The 15937-nt window shown below is 46.2% G+C and overlaps 1 protein-coding gene across 5 annotated transcripts in view; it reads right to left on the reverse strand.

Annotated features, from left to right (window-relative positions):
- Positions 1–15937, reverse strand: part of GATA4 (GATA binding protein 4) — a 78922-nt gene that overhangs the window by 11919 nt on the left and 51066 nt on the right. For 4 of the 5 annotated variants that reach the window (XM_057549456.1, XM_057549457.1, XM_057549458.1 and 1 more), the window contains exon 3: positions 679–848. In XM_057549456.1, coding sequence (XP_057405439.1) covers positions 679–848 — 170 coding nt within the window. The remainder of the gene's footprint in view (positions 1–678; positions 849–15937) is intronic. The other variant, XM_007192682.2, reaches the window with a different exon arrangement.

Here is a 15937-nt window from a genome sequence, read left to right on the forward strand (position 1 = left end):
AGTGGGGGTGAGGAATTACTGTGTCTGAGTGTCTTCAAAGACTGACCTCAAGAAAGGGAAGCACCAGGGTTTATCCCCTCTGTTCTTCTTTCCCTAATATCTGTGAAAGCTAGTTCGAATTGGTCAAAATCAAATTTTAGTAGAAAAGACCAGGAAACTAGGAGACAAAAACTTGGTTCCAACTCTTCCCCAGCCACAGGGCCCAGCACGCCCCCCATAATCTCCCTGGTCTTTGGGTTTATCAAGGGATCAACTGAAAACAGGGTAAGTCAGAACACAGAAAGGATGAATTAGCCTTCCTCGTGGAGTTGATGTGAACACAGGAGATACACCAGACAACGCTGGGTCGGGGAGCAGGAAGTCTGGACTCTGGTCCCCAAGGGGCGACTCAGTATCTAAGTGACCATGGGCAAGGCCACTAGCTTTTCTGAGCCTCACTCTTCACTTCTGCATAATTAAGGGGTTGAACTAAATGGTCTGGACCATCCTCGTAGCTCAAGCCAACTCTGAAGGTGTAAGAAATTACTATTTGCCACTCACCCAGCCCTTCACCTTCTCTGAAACATGACTTGAAGCCCCAAATTCAAAACCAGGAATTTCCCACCAAGGCCGAGCCCTGAAGCCAGGAGCTGACAGAAGGAGAGAAGCCTGGCTGCTGGGCGCCCGGCACTGGCTTACCAGGCGGCGCTGGGGCTTGATGAGGGGCCGGTTGATGCCATTCATCTTGTGGTAGAGGCCGCAGGCGTTGCACAGGTAGTGTCCCGTCCCATCCCGCCGCCACAGCGGGGTGGACATGGCCCCGCAGTTGACACACTCTCTGCCTTCCGAGAAGTCATCAAACATATCTACTGGGTGGGAAACAACACAGAGGATTAGTTCTCTGTTTATGCCAGAAATCTCACAGCGGAGAATCTAGACACCAAGGAAATAATGCCCTCTCCTTGCAAGGAGTGGAAGACGGATCGCTTTGAGCTGCCTGGCTTTTCCTCGCTCGGCCCTAACCCTTGGGAACCGGCTCAGAGGGCTGTCCTGGCAAGCGGACCTCACCCCCGGCATCCCAGACACAGCAGGCTCTCCCTGGTCATGAGAAAGGGAAGGGAGTGTGGCAGAGACCACCAGCGCCTGGATTTCTCTCTCCTTCAGAGCCTGGGGGAGGGGGGTTTCACCTAACACTGAGTTCCACTCAAGACCTTCTTTCTTTCTTTTTTCCCTTTCAAAACTGAGATTCCATTTCCTTTTCATTAAAAATATAATAAATATTTACTTCGGGACAATTAAATGCTGGAATGTGTAAAAAATATATAGAAATCATACATAATCCTGTAACTCAAAGATCACCATGTTATTAACATTTTGTTCTGTTAGATCCTTTGCAATGTTTTATATATTGACATATTTTTGTCTACTTGAGGTCAAGCTGTATCATTTTGAGCCCGTTTTTTCACTTCATACCAAAGCATTTTCCCATGTTAGAAATTCTTCATAAATGTATTTTAGTGTATTTTATCCCATGCTAGTACTGCACCATCCTTTAACTATTCTCATTGAACTTCTGCTTAGCCAGTTTCTGACTTTTGTTTTGTAGACACCGCTCATTTTGAAAACTAATCTTAGCATTTCTGGTTATTCCTTAGGATACTCCCCTAGACGTAGAATTACTGAGCCAAAGGGACTATCTTTTTCTGAAAGTTCTTGAAATTTTCAAACTTTCCTGCAGAAAAAGACTGTAATTCATTTTTATCATTTCAATGTATCTGTATGATATGCTGTGTCATAGTTTGACATTTTCCTTGCTTATTGGAACATAAAATAAAGGTGCATATTATGAGCAATGGTGCTTTAGAGTGGAACCCGTCCACAGGAACGTGGCCATCCCTGCCATTGCCCTACACTCACTCACATGCCCCTCCCTCCCCATCACCTTTGTCTTCCATGTCTATAGAATTTAACAATTGACTCTTCTCACTCATGGCCATTTCAGTCATCCTGCTGAGACAGGCTGGGCCAGTTTCCTTATTCCTTGTCATCTACATAAAGCCTGGCTCAGAACTTCCAGAAGTCTCTCTGACTCCAAGTATACTCCATGTATACAAAATGCTTCCTATTTTGAAAATTTTTATATATATCCTTTCTAAATTTTCTGTTCCTAAATACAGCCACCCTGGTGTTCAGATTGTTCTTGTCCTACTACCAGAGGCAAAAGTGGATTTTTCTCTAGTTCAGGGGGGAGACTTGGGGAGGAGGGTAAGCGCTCTCCCTCCACCAGCCTAGCCCCTTACCCTGGGGTTTAAGGCCGCACATTCTGCTAGTTCTGTGGCCTCGCTACCTGCTCTGAGGGAACTCGGGCTGGAGAAGAGGATGGTGGAGGCCCTCTCCTCAGCTCTGGGTACACAAACAGTCATTTGCACCTGCAAACAAGTAACTATGAGTAAACAGTGTGCAGGTGTGAGGGGCTGTTTGCTCAGGCCGGGGAGCTGAGCACACACCGGTCACAAGAGAGGCTATTTTTGCACCTGGGTCACACTGAGAACCCTCCAGCAAGGTCACCTGCCTTGAGAGCCGCACATGACACGATGACTCCTGTTCTCGGCTTGCTTCCCCAAACCCGGGGGGAGGCGTGGAGTGAACAACCTGCACCGTCACCCTCTACCTGCCCTTGCCCGGTGGCCCTGCTCCCTCGGCCCAGCCTTCTGGTGAGGGGACTGGAAAGGCCAGGGGGGCTCACAAAAGGCCCTCAGACCAAGGAGGGGCGCTGGCAATGTCCTCATTTTGCAGCGTGTTTGCAATTAACACTAGATGGCGCTACAGCCTCTAAATTGATCCTCTGCATTCCTGTCTAAATCACGGTGGAGGGCTTTTTACATCACCTTTCCAGTCCAAACAGAGCACAACCCAATTAGTCTATTTTTCTTTTAACAATGAAAAAATTTAAACATATTAAAAAGTGGCCCAAATAGGAAAATGAGCTCTTATTTAAGTACTATCCAGCTTCCAACAATTTGTGGCCAATCTTGTCTCATGTATACCTCCACCCACTTTCCCCCATCCTGATTTCTTTTGAAGAAAATCCCATTCTGTCATTTCACTCATAAATATTTCAGAACATGCCTCTCACCGATGAAGAGTCACACTCTTTTCCTTTTGAGGATAAGCAAACCAACCTCTTTCCTATGTTCCAGTTCATCTAAAGAAGGCTGCACAGGGAGAGGGTCTTTCTCCATTCCTCTTCTCTGGAGGGGAGATTCCCTTTTCTCTTCATATTTATTGTTTTACATCCAGGACAGGATCTCAGCCCAGGAGCCTCCCTAGCAGTCCTGGTCTCTCTACCGGTTACTGGCCTGACTACCTTGAGAACCCAGCACCGAGGCTTGCCTTAGAAATGCCTTCTTGCCACATGGAATGGGTTACACAGTCAAGCAACCATTTTACAGGCTGGGGAAAGGCACTGGAGGTTGGCAAGTGTGTATTTGTCACCGACAAGTACTTCCTGAGCATCTGCTATTTCAGCACTCCGATAGGTGTCACAGGAGCTCAGAATGCTAGTGATACCAGAGTATCAATAATGAGTAAATATTACGGAATTCATTTGGGCCACATATCTTAAACAAGTTGGGCATTATGGTGGCAGAGACTTCTTGCCTAGGGTAGGAAGTGCAGAAGTCCCAGATTGAAGAGTCAGGCGTCACAACAGCAGCCAAAGGAAGGATGGGGAGGTGAAGGCCGTGCTTCCTAAAAGCATCCCTCAGACGCACCACATCTCCTTACAACCCACCACACCTCCAAATGGGCAAAGTTTCCATATCTTCTACCAGAAAATCTTGCCATCTGACCCACTCAATGGAACGTTACATAATTGTAAATGATGATGACAAAGACAACCTAACAATAAAGAAAAATGCCTACCTCCCATGTTAAATGAAAAATGCATCACGCAAAACACCAAATACACGGTGATGGCAGCTGAGACCACCAGGAAGGGGCTTCTATTAGGCTAATCAAATTGTACAGACTTTTCATTTTTATTTTTTATTTTTTAAATTTACTTAATTATTTTTGGCTGCGCTGGGTCTTCGTTGCAGTGCGCGGGCTTCTCATTGCAGTGGCTTCTCTGGTTGCGGAGCACGGGCTCTAGGCGCGTGGGCTTCAGTAGTTGTGGCACATGGGCTCAGTAGTTGTGACGCACGGGCTTAGTTGCTCCGCGGCATGTGGGATCTTCCCAGACCAGGGCTCCAACCCGTGTCCCCTGCTTTGGCAGGTGGATTCTTAACCACTGTGCCACCAGGGAAATCCCCGGACTTTTCATTTTTAAAAACACCGTTCTGTACTGTTATAATTGCTTAGTTTTTAAAATATGAAAAAAAAATAAGAACGAAACAAAAAAATTTTTTTGATCACCTCAAGCAACTCCCAGTACACTCTGGGGGAAGGGACTGTTTTACTCTCTTACATCTGACACATACATATATTTCCCCCCTTGAACTGAAGAAGGGAGAGAAAGAGGTTCAAACCCTGCTGTTTAGCACCCACTCTGGGGGAGGTGGGAGGTGACAGGCTGGGAGCCCCAAACCAGCACCATCATCTGATGGTGTGAAGCTTGCTAACAACCACTGCATCACACATGCACTCGGTGGAACTTCCCGAGGGCAAGTGGGCAGCAGCCCCATCGATAATAAGGAAGGGCACAGCCATGGCCTTGAGTTATGAAAGCCCCACCCACCCAGTGCTGGGCATCATGGGAACTGGACCAACCACTTAGAAGGCAGTGGGAATCCAGCTCTCTCAGGAGTGGGTCAGCTTTACCCCACATTCAGAGAAAAGACTTGTAATAATAGTTGTAAAGTACTTTGTAAATAAGAGGAAAAACTCACAACAATGGCTGTAAAGTGCTTTGCAAACACCACATGAGATAACAATGATGGGTTATTGTCAGGGTTGGAGGGTTTGGGAGGGAGTGGGAACAACCAGGGAGAACCTTGGTGCCTGGATATTGGGGGGGGGGCACAGATAAAAGAGCCAGGAGATTTGGGAATCTGACCTTTTCTCAGAATTGTAAATTGTATATCATTCTCAGACTTGGCCCAGTTTGAGACCTGTGGGCAGGGAATGAACTTGCAGGCAGGTTGACAGGTCTCGGGGCTCTGCTCATGCGAAATATTAATTCATGATCATTTTAGGAACCAAAAGCAGAAAATGAATTGTGCCCTCACCCCAAGAATGGGGGTCTAACTCCTCACTTCCATCCATGCCCCACTTAAAAAAATTCTTTTTAAAGAGGGGAACAAACCCAGCCTAATTTCTTCGGCATCTAATTTAGTACCGATAGTCCTAGGAATTAAGGCAGACTACTCCCACCCAAGTGCCTGAAAGAAAAATGGGGGCCAGGAGGTTGAAGGATCCCACCCTGACTTCCCCACGGAGAGCTGACGCAATCACGGGTAAGGACCTGACCTCTCATGCCCGGCTCCATCCATCTTGGGGGGCCCACCCACAGGCCAGCGGGCAAGTCAGGGCTGGGAGGAGGAAAGGCAGGAGAGGAAGAGAGGGGAGGTGGAGGGGAGGAGGGAGAGGACTCAGAGGCCGGGATCGTGGTTGGCAACACCAAAGCTGGTTTGTCTCCTGACTGCTGGAGAGAGAGCTCAGGCTGAGGGACGCGGCCATGCGTGTACCAGCCTCTGGGTCAGAGCCACAGAGCCTGGCTCTGCTCTGAGCTCCACCACAGGGGTGTCCGTCACACCTTCCCTCTTCGGAGGGGCTCCCACTTGCTAGGGGAGCTGGGTCTTGAGCCCGAGCCCGGGTGGGAGAGACCCTCCTCTCCCTCAGCCCTCAGGTGCTGAGTCCATCTGGTTTCTGGCGGGGAGCCCAAACATTTGCCGTGTGTGTCTGCTCTACTTGCCTTTGTAGCAAGTGCTGGACGTAGAGATATACTAGGTAAAGTTGGGGCAAAAATCTCTGCCCAAAGTTGTTTCCGTCTAGCTGGGGATGCACAACTCAAAGCAAATAATTACATTAAATGTGACAAACTGCAATGACGCTTGGGCTGCATCACTACCCGGCCCCCGACCCCCCGTCCCCCAGCAGCACATCCTCAGCCATCCTAGATCTCTCTGCGATCTATCTGGGGAGGGAAGACACACAAACACAATGGAAATTACCCATGCCCAGGGTAGCGACTCAGTGCTGCAAATCAAGGCCAGAGGGGATTCCAGGCCGGCAAAGAGAGGGGAGGGGCCGCCCAGAGACCTCCCGGAGCCAAAGGGGCTTCAGGAACAAAGTCCCCAGCCCCACCCAGACGTCCCAGGCTGAACCCCAGCCCCGAGTCCCATCCAAAGTTCAGCAGAGATTGTGCCTGGATTTCCTGACAGGCCCGGCTCTGTCCCAGGGGCTGGCGCCTGGTGAGCAGCAAACAAACCTCGAGGTTTTGGGGCAGCTCCTGAGGCTTCGGTCTTCTGGGCTTTGTCAGGCCCAGCCTGTGACAGGCTGCTGCCGCGGGGAGGGCGGACACAGCTCAGGCAACGTCCGGCTGGCGGGATTAGAGCACCTATTTTGGAAGCTCCTGCTGAACAGAAGCGGTTCCCGCTGGGCTGCGGAGCCGGAGCCGGGGCCCCTGCCTCTGAGCGCCCAGAGCAAAACGCTGGGGTTCACAGAGAGCGTCCACTACATCCCGACCCCGATCCACGAGGGGCAGACAGCTTTAGAAATTTACAAACAAGGAAGCTGAGTATAATCTATATGAAACATTTAGCGCACTGCATTTCTGGATAGCCACGGAATAATATGAGAGACCTTTAAACTTTTCTCCAGGTGAATATTATAATTGTACTGGAAATAGATTTCCACCACAACCCCCAACACACACACACACACCCCTCCAGCATTTTACCTAGGACCCTGGCTTCAGGCTTGAGGTGAGAGTTAAAGAATGAGTCAGGTTAAAAAAAAATCACAAAGAAGCAAGGACATTGTGAAAGGAAGGAACAAAATCACCAAAAACAGGGAGGGATGGAGAGAGAAAGAAAGAAAGAGAGAGAAAGAGATAGGGAGGGAGGGAGGGAGAGAGAGGAAGGAAGGAAAGAAAGTAGGAAGGAAGGAAGGAAGGAAGGAGGAAAGAAGGAAAAAGAAAAAAGAAAGAAAGAAAGGGAGAGAGAGGAAGGCAGGGAGGAAGGAAGGGAGAAAGAAAGAAAGAGAAAGAAAAAAAGGGGAGGGAGGGAAAGAAAGAAGAGGTTGAAGAACAACTCTTGCTATGACAGACTGGAGGAAAATATTTACAGCATATTCCCAAGAGTTAATATCTCCTAATAAGCTAAGAGAAATTACACATCACACAGAGAAACATGAGGCGAAGACTTCACTGGGCAACCAATGCCTGTCACTGAAGGAGCTGTGGGAAGAGCCAAGCCTCTATCTTTCCATTCTGTGGACCCCCTGCTCCTCCCTTGAAGACCTACAGGCTCCCAAGTATCTACCTCCACTCCTACCTGTCTGTGTGCACAGCAGGGGTAGAGTGGGAGGGAGGCCCGGAAAGGGGAATGTCACTGGGGTTCAGAGAAGTTAGGTCTTGCCCAGGAAACAGAGGAGCTGGGATTTCAACCCAGACTGACTGGGCAGCCTCTTAACCGTGGGCCCAGAGTCCCACCAGCTCCTGCCGGCAGATAGATGGCTTGACCATCCTGTTGGGGACTCACTTCTCTTCCCAGCAGCAGACAGCGTCAACACGAACAGTTCGAAAATCAGTACGTGAAAGATAGTCTAGGGTCGCAACGTGACATGTTAGTGGCGAGGACCACAAGAAGTCCAGGACTCAGGTATGCCCTGTTTACCCAGCTCATCTGATCACAGAAGCGTCTCAGGGCACGTGTGTTTCAGTGCTCTCCAGCACACCAGCTTGGGAAATGCCTCCTAGCCTGCATCTTTGTGGCCTTCAAGAATCCCCAAAGGTAGGGATATAATTACAGCGTAAAAATTTCCCCATGACAGATGGGTCAGTCACTGGCCCAGGAGAAATTTCTCGGTGCTTTAGAATTCACAGTTGACCCTCAGTGACCATGACGTCCTGAGCCTCCTGCATGTGCAAGGTTAAGTCCATGGTGGATACAGACGAACGCGTTGCTAGGTAGAGTTCTACGGTGTTCGGTTCTGAGAATGTGACTTCGTTTGCCGGATCTGGAAGTTAAACACACATAGACTCCCAGGAGAGGGTCACTGTGGCCCTTCCCACCTGTGATCCACGGGCTGGGAGACCGTCTTCAAAGTAGGCAAATGAACTAAGCAGGAAACACTCAAAGATTGTGTTGTGTTATAATTTCTATTGTAAAACTCTTGCTAATGTCGATAGTTTGTCCTCCTAACAGTAAGTGTTTCTGTGAACACTGTTTTGCCCAGTGGTCTCCTCGTCCTCTGCGGGCTCCCTCCTACCCATTTCCACCCAGTGGATGAGCTGCCTGGAGTCTTCCCCGCGGGGCCTGGGGAAGAAGCCTGCGGACGTTGAGTGAAGACTAGCCAGGGTCTCCATAGGCTGCTGCGTTCAGCAGACACCCCGTCCTGTAGCCTCCACCCTCTTAAACCCGGAACCACCGGCTCTCCTCTTGTCTAACACCCCTCGGGCTGGCGTGGGTGCCACACACCTCACCATCCAGAATGACACGCTTCTGAGGGAAAGGTGCTTATTACCACTTATTCTGGGACAACAGGCTTAAAATCAGACGTATGGCCCCTCGCGGCCGAACTCCAGGTAGGAGACCTACAACCCTGACACACTTACTCCCCTGTGGTCCCCTGCACACTCGTTTCTCCCCAGTGTCACCACCTCCCTGGCAGGGTGCACGCAGAATGCAAGGAAAGAGGTGCCTAAAACTGCTCTAAATGCTGGGTTCTCTAGTTGGCCACTGACAACCTCCCAGCTCCCTGGGTTCAGGCTGGGTTCGGCCTCTGGCTCGGCTACAGCCACGGGATCCCTGGGTGGCCATCAGCCATTGAAAATGTTTGCTACTTCCTGGACTCCGGGTACTGAGCCCAAACCCTACCCTTCCTTTTCTGGACCTGGTTAAGTTTTGAACGGCCCCTCATCCTGGTCGCCCTGTGCTGGCTCTAAGGCTTCTGGAGGGCAAGCACACAGCCTCGAAAACTAGAAGAGGTGTTTGGGTGACTCCGTGGATGGGAAGTGGAAGAAACCAAGGTCCAGGGATGGTGAGTCACTCACTTAAGCTTCTAGAACATTTCGTGACCTGATCTTCGCCCTCCAAGCACCACGCTGCTCTCAGGCTGGGTCACTCCATCTGCAGTGCTCAGCACACAACAGAAACTCAGTGCATTTTGACCCATCAGATTTCAACAAATCAGCATCCTAAAGCGTCTAATGAGGCAGCAGAAGGATGGTATAAATCTGAAGGCTCTGCCCCTGGCCTGCCTGCCTGGCCACCAAGATGCATGTTCCTGGACAAACATCATAATTCGGCTGACAGAATATGTGTATATATAATTATATATACAGATGGATGGATGTGGAAAAGTGCTCCGTGATGCATTAAAAACCAGCCCACTCTTGCTAGTGATAAAACTGCTCTAATAATTCATGAGAATACATCAAAAGGACCCCACCACCACCACAGAGAGAGACAGAGGAAGAGAGAAATATTTATTTTTAAGATGTTCATGGCAAAACACTGGAAACAACCCAAATCTCCACTGATAGGGGAATGAGTAAGAAAACTAAACTGCAGTAAAAAAAACTATGAACATTTGAGTTGATTTTAAAATGACAATTACATGGACTATGTTAAGATTTTCTCTTCCTGTAACACAGCTCAAATTCATTAAATCAGCAGCTAATTAAATAAGCATCTCTGTATTTGGGGAACAGGGCTAGAGGCAGAGGGAACAGCAATGCGAAAGCCCTGAGCTTGGGGGAAATGGACGGTTAAAAATAATATCATGGGGTTTCCCTGGTGGCACAGTGGTTGAGAATCTGCCTGCCAATGCAGGGGACACGGGTTCGAGCCCCGGTCTGGGAAGATCCCACATGCCGCGGAGCAACTAGGTCCGTGAGCCACAACTACTGAGCCTGCGCGTCTGGAGCCTGTGCTCCGCAACAAGAGAGGCGGCGACAGTGAGAGGCCCGCGCACCGCGATGAAGAGTGGCCCCCGCTCGCCGCAACTAGAGAAAGCCCTCGCACAGAAACGAAGACCCAACACAGCCAAAAATAAATAAATAAATAATGAAAATAAAGGAATTCCTTTAAAAAAAAAAATAATATCATGTACCGTGAAAGAAGCTGGTCACCAAAGACCACTGAGTGAGCGGTTCCATTCATACGAAATGCCCAGAACGGGCAAATACACAGGGACAGAAAGTCGGTTAGCGGTTGCCAGGGGCTGGGGGAGAGGGAATGGGAGTGACTGTTAATAGGTTCAGGGTTCTTCTTGGAGCGATGAAAATGTTCTCAGGTTGATTGTGAGACGGATGCACAACTCTGTGAATATACTAAAATCCACTGAATTGCACACTTTAAATGAGTGAACTTTACAGAATGTAAATTACATATTACTTGCATGATGCATATTAATAAGGCTGTTACAAAATAACTAATACCATTTGTTTTCACATATACTAGTGTGTATTTGTGAATCCCAAACACTAATACAGTTTTTAAGTTTCAAAAGCATCTCTGCCTAGGAGTCGAGGGATTAGAGATGCCTGCTTCATTTCTTCAGTTTCCCATGATCCTCTCATTCCAATGACAAAGCGTCTTCTCCACCGCGGGCCCAGGTGCCTCCCCTCCCACAAAGGTGGCCCTCTCTGGGCTCAGGTATCCACTACGGCACAGACTGTTCTTCCCACCCCACAGAGGGAAAGACGAAGGTCCTTTCCACAGGGGGCAGGACCAGAAAGTGTGGGGATGTATGACAAGCTAATCAAAAGCTGCCTGCCAATCTTTTTTTTTTTTATAGTGAGGGTGAATATATTTTAATATATTTATTGGTCATTGGTACTTCTTTTTTTTTAAAATATTTATTTATTATTTTTTTGCGCTGCGTGGGGTCTTCGTTTCTGTGCGAGGGCTTTCTCTAGTTGCGGCGAGCGGGGGCCACTCTTCATCATGGTGTGAGGGCCTCTCACTGTCTCGGCCTCTCTTGTTGCGGAGCACAGGCTCCAGACGCGCAGGCTCAGTAGTTGTGGCTCATGGGCTTAGTTGCTCCGCTGCATGTGGGATCTTCCCAGACCAGGGCTCGAACCCGTGTCCCCTGCATTGGCAGGCAGATTCTCAACCACTGCGCCACCAGGGAAGCCCAAAAGCTGCCTGCCAATCTTGCTGTGGACAAAGTCCGGCGCTGGTTCTGGCTCCTTGGAGTCCAGGCCTCCTGCCAGCCTGCCTCAGTTACCTAACTGTGCCCTGGGAGGGGGGTGTGGGGAAACAAGCAGGCAGATATTGATGGAGAGCAGGACATGGTACTGCCTGGGGCTAGGGAGGTGGGCAACATGACAATATCTCAGGAAGAGTATAAACACTTGCACACTTGATCTAGAAATTCCACTTCCAGGAATTTATCCTGCAGATGCGCTGGCACTTGCGTAAAATGGCTCACGTACGGGGATACTCAATGTGGCATTTTTTTCTGCCATGGCAGAGGACTGGGAAAACAACTTATATGTTCATCAATATGGAACTACTGTTAATTCAATTAGGGTGCACTGTGTAGCCATAAAGAATGAAAATCTTTTATACACTGATATGGAATTCTTTCCAAAATATGCTGTGAAATATTAGAAGGTACAGAACAGGGCATATGACACTCTCTTAAAGAAAGAAGAGGTAGGCATCTATACACAGATTTGCTTGTATGCACAGTTAAAAATACCTCTAGGAGGATAGACAAGAAACTGATAATAATGACCTGCTTCCAGGGAGACTGTAACCTGGTAGCTCAGGGATACTGTTCACTGTATGTTCTTGTGAACATTCTGAATACTGAACTATGCTAATTTATTTCCTAATTGCAATAAATAATTCTTTTATAGGTTAAATAAAGTAATAAAGTAAATGAATATGCCCTGACTAGCATCGTTACTGTTTCATGTAGTAATATGTTTCATTTAGAGCAGGGAAGTTTCCCTTTTTTGATTTCCCACAAGAGCATCTTATCTCCCACCATTTTCCAAGCGGGTTCTCAGTCTAACCGACCCGCTGTCACCTCTCAGAGAACCCTGGTTCCTGTCCCAAGGGCCCCCCAGCCTTGCCTCCTCGGCAGGCTTAGGCCCCAGACCCTGGCGGATCTGGCTTGGCTTCTAATGCTCAGTTACACCCATGCACACCGCTTGTTTAGACCTTGTTCCTTTTATTAATTAGGAAGACTGAGAGGGAGCTATCGCCAGGCCCTTTATCAGGGTCATAGGCGGAGACTTATACCAAGGCAGTCTGGGCCCGTTTGACTCTGTAACCCCTCTTTAAGCTTGTGACAAGCTGGCAGGAGGGAAAGGAAATACTGAACAAATTGCCAGACCAGCTCCCTCAGGGATCAAGACAATGGGTCTGGAGGGAAAAGGCTTTTCCTTCCAGCCCAGTGGCCGTCAAAAGGAAACAACTTTCCTTTCACCCCCTGGAATGGCAGCAGCCAGCCAGCCAGCTGGGGGAGATTTATGGAGATATAATGTGACCTCTTTATTGCTCTGAATGCTAGGGAGGCATTTCAGGGGAGATTTACGCCTTTCAGAAGGGGAGCTGCGCTACGGTGTAGAACTGTGTACACGGGACTATTTCCCCCTCTGGGGCTTTCGTGGGGATTATTTAATCAAACTAAGGTTAAACGCAATCACCAGCACTTTATATCTTCTTCTCCTGCTAATCCACCTAGTTACCCTGCAAGCTTTTTGCATGAAATGTGATTCTAAGGAGAGTCAGGAGGGCTCTGTTTAGCTTTGAGTTCACTTGACATAAAACAAAACAAAAAATAAGGATGAAGATCACTTACAGCAGGGCCAGGAGACGGTGTCCCTCCCTAGCAACGGACCCAGGCAGCACTCATTGTACCCGCCTATGACCAGGATCTTCTTTGTAAAATGGGGGTGTCAGACCACATATCGAGGGCCTTCCTAGTTTGAAAATTATCCAGATTAGTATCAAATCAAATGTATAAATGACTCTGCACCAGTGATTTTGATGTCACTTGTTTTTTTTAAGCTGCAGATCCATTTCTTCAAAGAGAATCTTATTTAGGAAGCTTGACGTAAAAAGACAGAGAAGTGCAGCTGATTGGGTGAAAGGATGAACCAGACTCTTCCCAAATCTCGCTGGACATATCTATATCTACACACAGTGGCCTTGAGGAAAGTCCTCCAACCACTAGAGGGCACAGAAGTATAGCTGCAGGAGTGTTTCTCAGGACTCTCTGCCTATGATGTGAATGCGGTCCAGCCTTTGCTTCAATATCACAAACTACATTGTCCAGATTTAAAGGCTGGGAGTAATGAGAACCGATTCCAGAAGCAACTGGAGGCCAAAATGTTCAGCAACAGTAATGCTACCTCTCTTGCTCTGGTCTCCTCAACTCAAAAATGAAATATTTGGAAAAGATGATTTCTAGCTCCCTACTTTTTGAATCATCTAACTTGGCACTACATTGTAACTCTTCTCATATATTTATTTCCCCCTAATTTATGTTTAAATTGTAAACATCATAACTGCTATAAGAATTCAAACAATACTCCAATAAAGATGTTAAAAAAAAAAAAAAGAATTCAAACAGTACAGAAAGATGTCACATGAAAAATAAAAGTCTCCACCATTACCATTATCCCACTCCTCAGAGGCAATGGTGGCTTACAAATTTTCTATTTTCAGACATTTTCTGTTATTAATTATAATTTTCATTTTTAGAAATTTAGAATTACAGAAAAGTACCAAAAATAATATAACAATCCCTTTTATTCCCTATCACCATCTCTTAACCAACCACTATTTTGAATTTAGTGTATATTCTTCCAATTCATTTTTATACTCTTACACACATATATACGTACCTCTGAACATTATAAGTATGGCTTTGTATAAATTTAAATTTTAATTTACATGAATGCCCTCACATTGTACATCATGTTTACAAATTTACTTTTTAAAAAACATGGAATATTTCAGTAATTGAGAAGAAAAGAATATTAAAATACTCCTGAAGCCAGCACCTAGCTTTGTTAAATCTTAACATTTTACCATATTTTCTTCTGATTTTTAAAAGAAATAAAGCACTACAAATAGTTGATTCCTGTGTATCCATCCCATGATCCCTGTCTCCTCCTTCCCTCAGTAGAAAAAAACCTCTATCTTGAATAGGTTTATCATTCACGTGAATGTTTTTACTCTGGTAATATATATGCATACTTTTTAAAAAGCAATATATAATTTTTTTGCATGTTTTAAACTTCATAGAAATAACATGATTTGTATCCTTAAGTTTTATTTTTGCTTATTAATATGCTTCTGCGTTTTAATTATGTTGATACATGTGGAGCTACTTTATCTGAGTTGCTTTATAGTTTTCCATTATATTCACATATCATATTTAGCTTGTCAATTTCATTATTGATGTATATTCAGGTAGTTTTCAATTTTTGCTGTAATAAATGCTGCAACAGGCATCCTTGTACATATCTCTAGGATATATTAGACACGTTATAGACATGTTCAAAACCTTCCATCCCCTGTAGTTACTGACTGTATGTGCCAGGCTTCTAGAAATTAGTATGTTAAACTGAACCAACTTGAAGGGAGTAACTATCCACCGGACTTGCTTTACAAAGAAAAGTATTGTTTAGAGTAGCAAAATTATAAGCTTACCTAAACGTGTTGTAAAGTCCTTGAAAAGTAACTCAGAGCCAAGTTTTGTGAATTGAAATGCAGTGCTCAAGTCACATTCTGCTTTAAAACTTGTAACAGATATAGATGAATTAAAGAGAAAAAATATATATATTCAGAAAACACTTATGTTTGGTTTTGGTGCTGTTTAACAATGTACCAGACAGCTTTTGCTAGGTTATGCTGTACCAAACAATCCCAGAATCTCAGTGGCTTACTACATTAAAGATTTATTTTCCGCTGTTCACATTACATGTCAGTTGCAAGTTGGCTGCAGTTCTGTTATACATGTGTGCTTCGCTCCAAGACCCAGGCTGAAGGTGCAACCTCCGTCTGGGTCATACAAGCCTCATGGCGGGGGCAAAAAGTGATGTCAGAACTACATAATGACTCTTAAAGCTGTGCTTGGAATCTGCACAAGTGACTTCTAGTCACATGTCATTGATCAAAGCAAGTCTCATCGGCAAGCTTATGTTATCAGGGTGGGGGGATATAATTCTGCCCCGGGAAGGGACACCTGGAAGAACAGTGCCATCTGCCCTGAACGCAAACGGGATCATACCACACAGACTCTTCTGCAGTTTAGTTTCTTCATGGAAACGCATGTATTTGGATACTTTCCCATATCAGTACAGATCTATCTCACTCTTTTAAGAGGATTTATTAGTTTTACACTGTAAAGGTACAAAACATTTATGTTCTAATCCATAATTCCCACAGTTGTTTAGCTGTACTTTGATATCTGAAAGGATACATCATTTAATGCCAGTCTTTTTGTACCATAGCTTCCCCTTTCCTAATGCCTCGGCTGTATTTCAGCAAGTAATTTTTCACTACTACATACAGCAGGGCTGTAATGAACGTCATTGCCTTAATTTCTGTGCCAGTACCTGTTTATTTTCACTTGTTTTGATTTCTGATAGGACAAGTTCTCCCTTCTTACGTTTTCTTTATAAAAACTATCTTGGCTATTCTTGCACAACAACTCTTCCACATAAATTTTATAATCAGCTTGACAAGTTGTATTTAAGAAAGCCTGTTGGGATGTTTGCTGGGACTGCATTAAATTTATAGATTTTGTTTGGGGGGGAATTTGG

The sequence above is a fragment of the Balaenoptera acutorostrata genome, chromosome 6 (assembly GCF_949987535.1).
Source record: "Balaenoptera acutorostrata chromosome 6, mBalAcu1.1, whole genome shotgun sequence".
Classification (NCBI taxonomy): Eukaryota; Metazoa; Chordata; class Mammalia; order Artiodactyla; family Balaenopteridae; genus Balaenoptera; species Balaenoptera acutorostrata.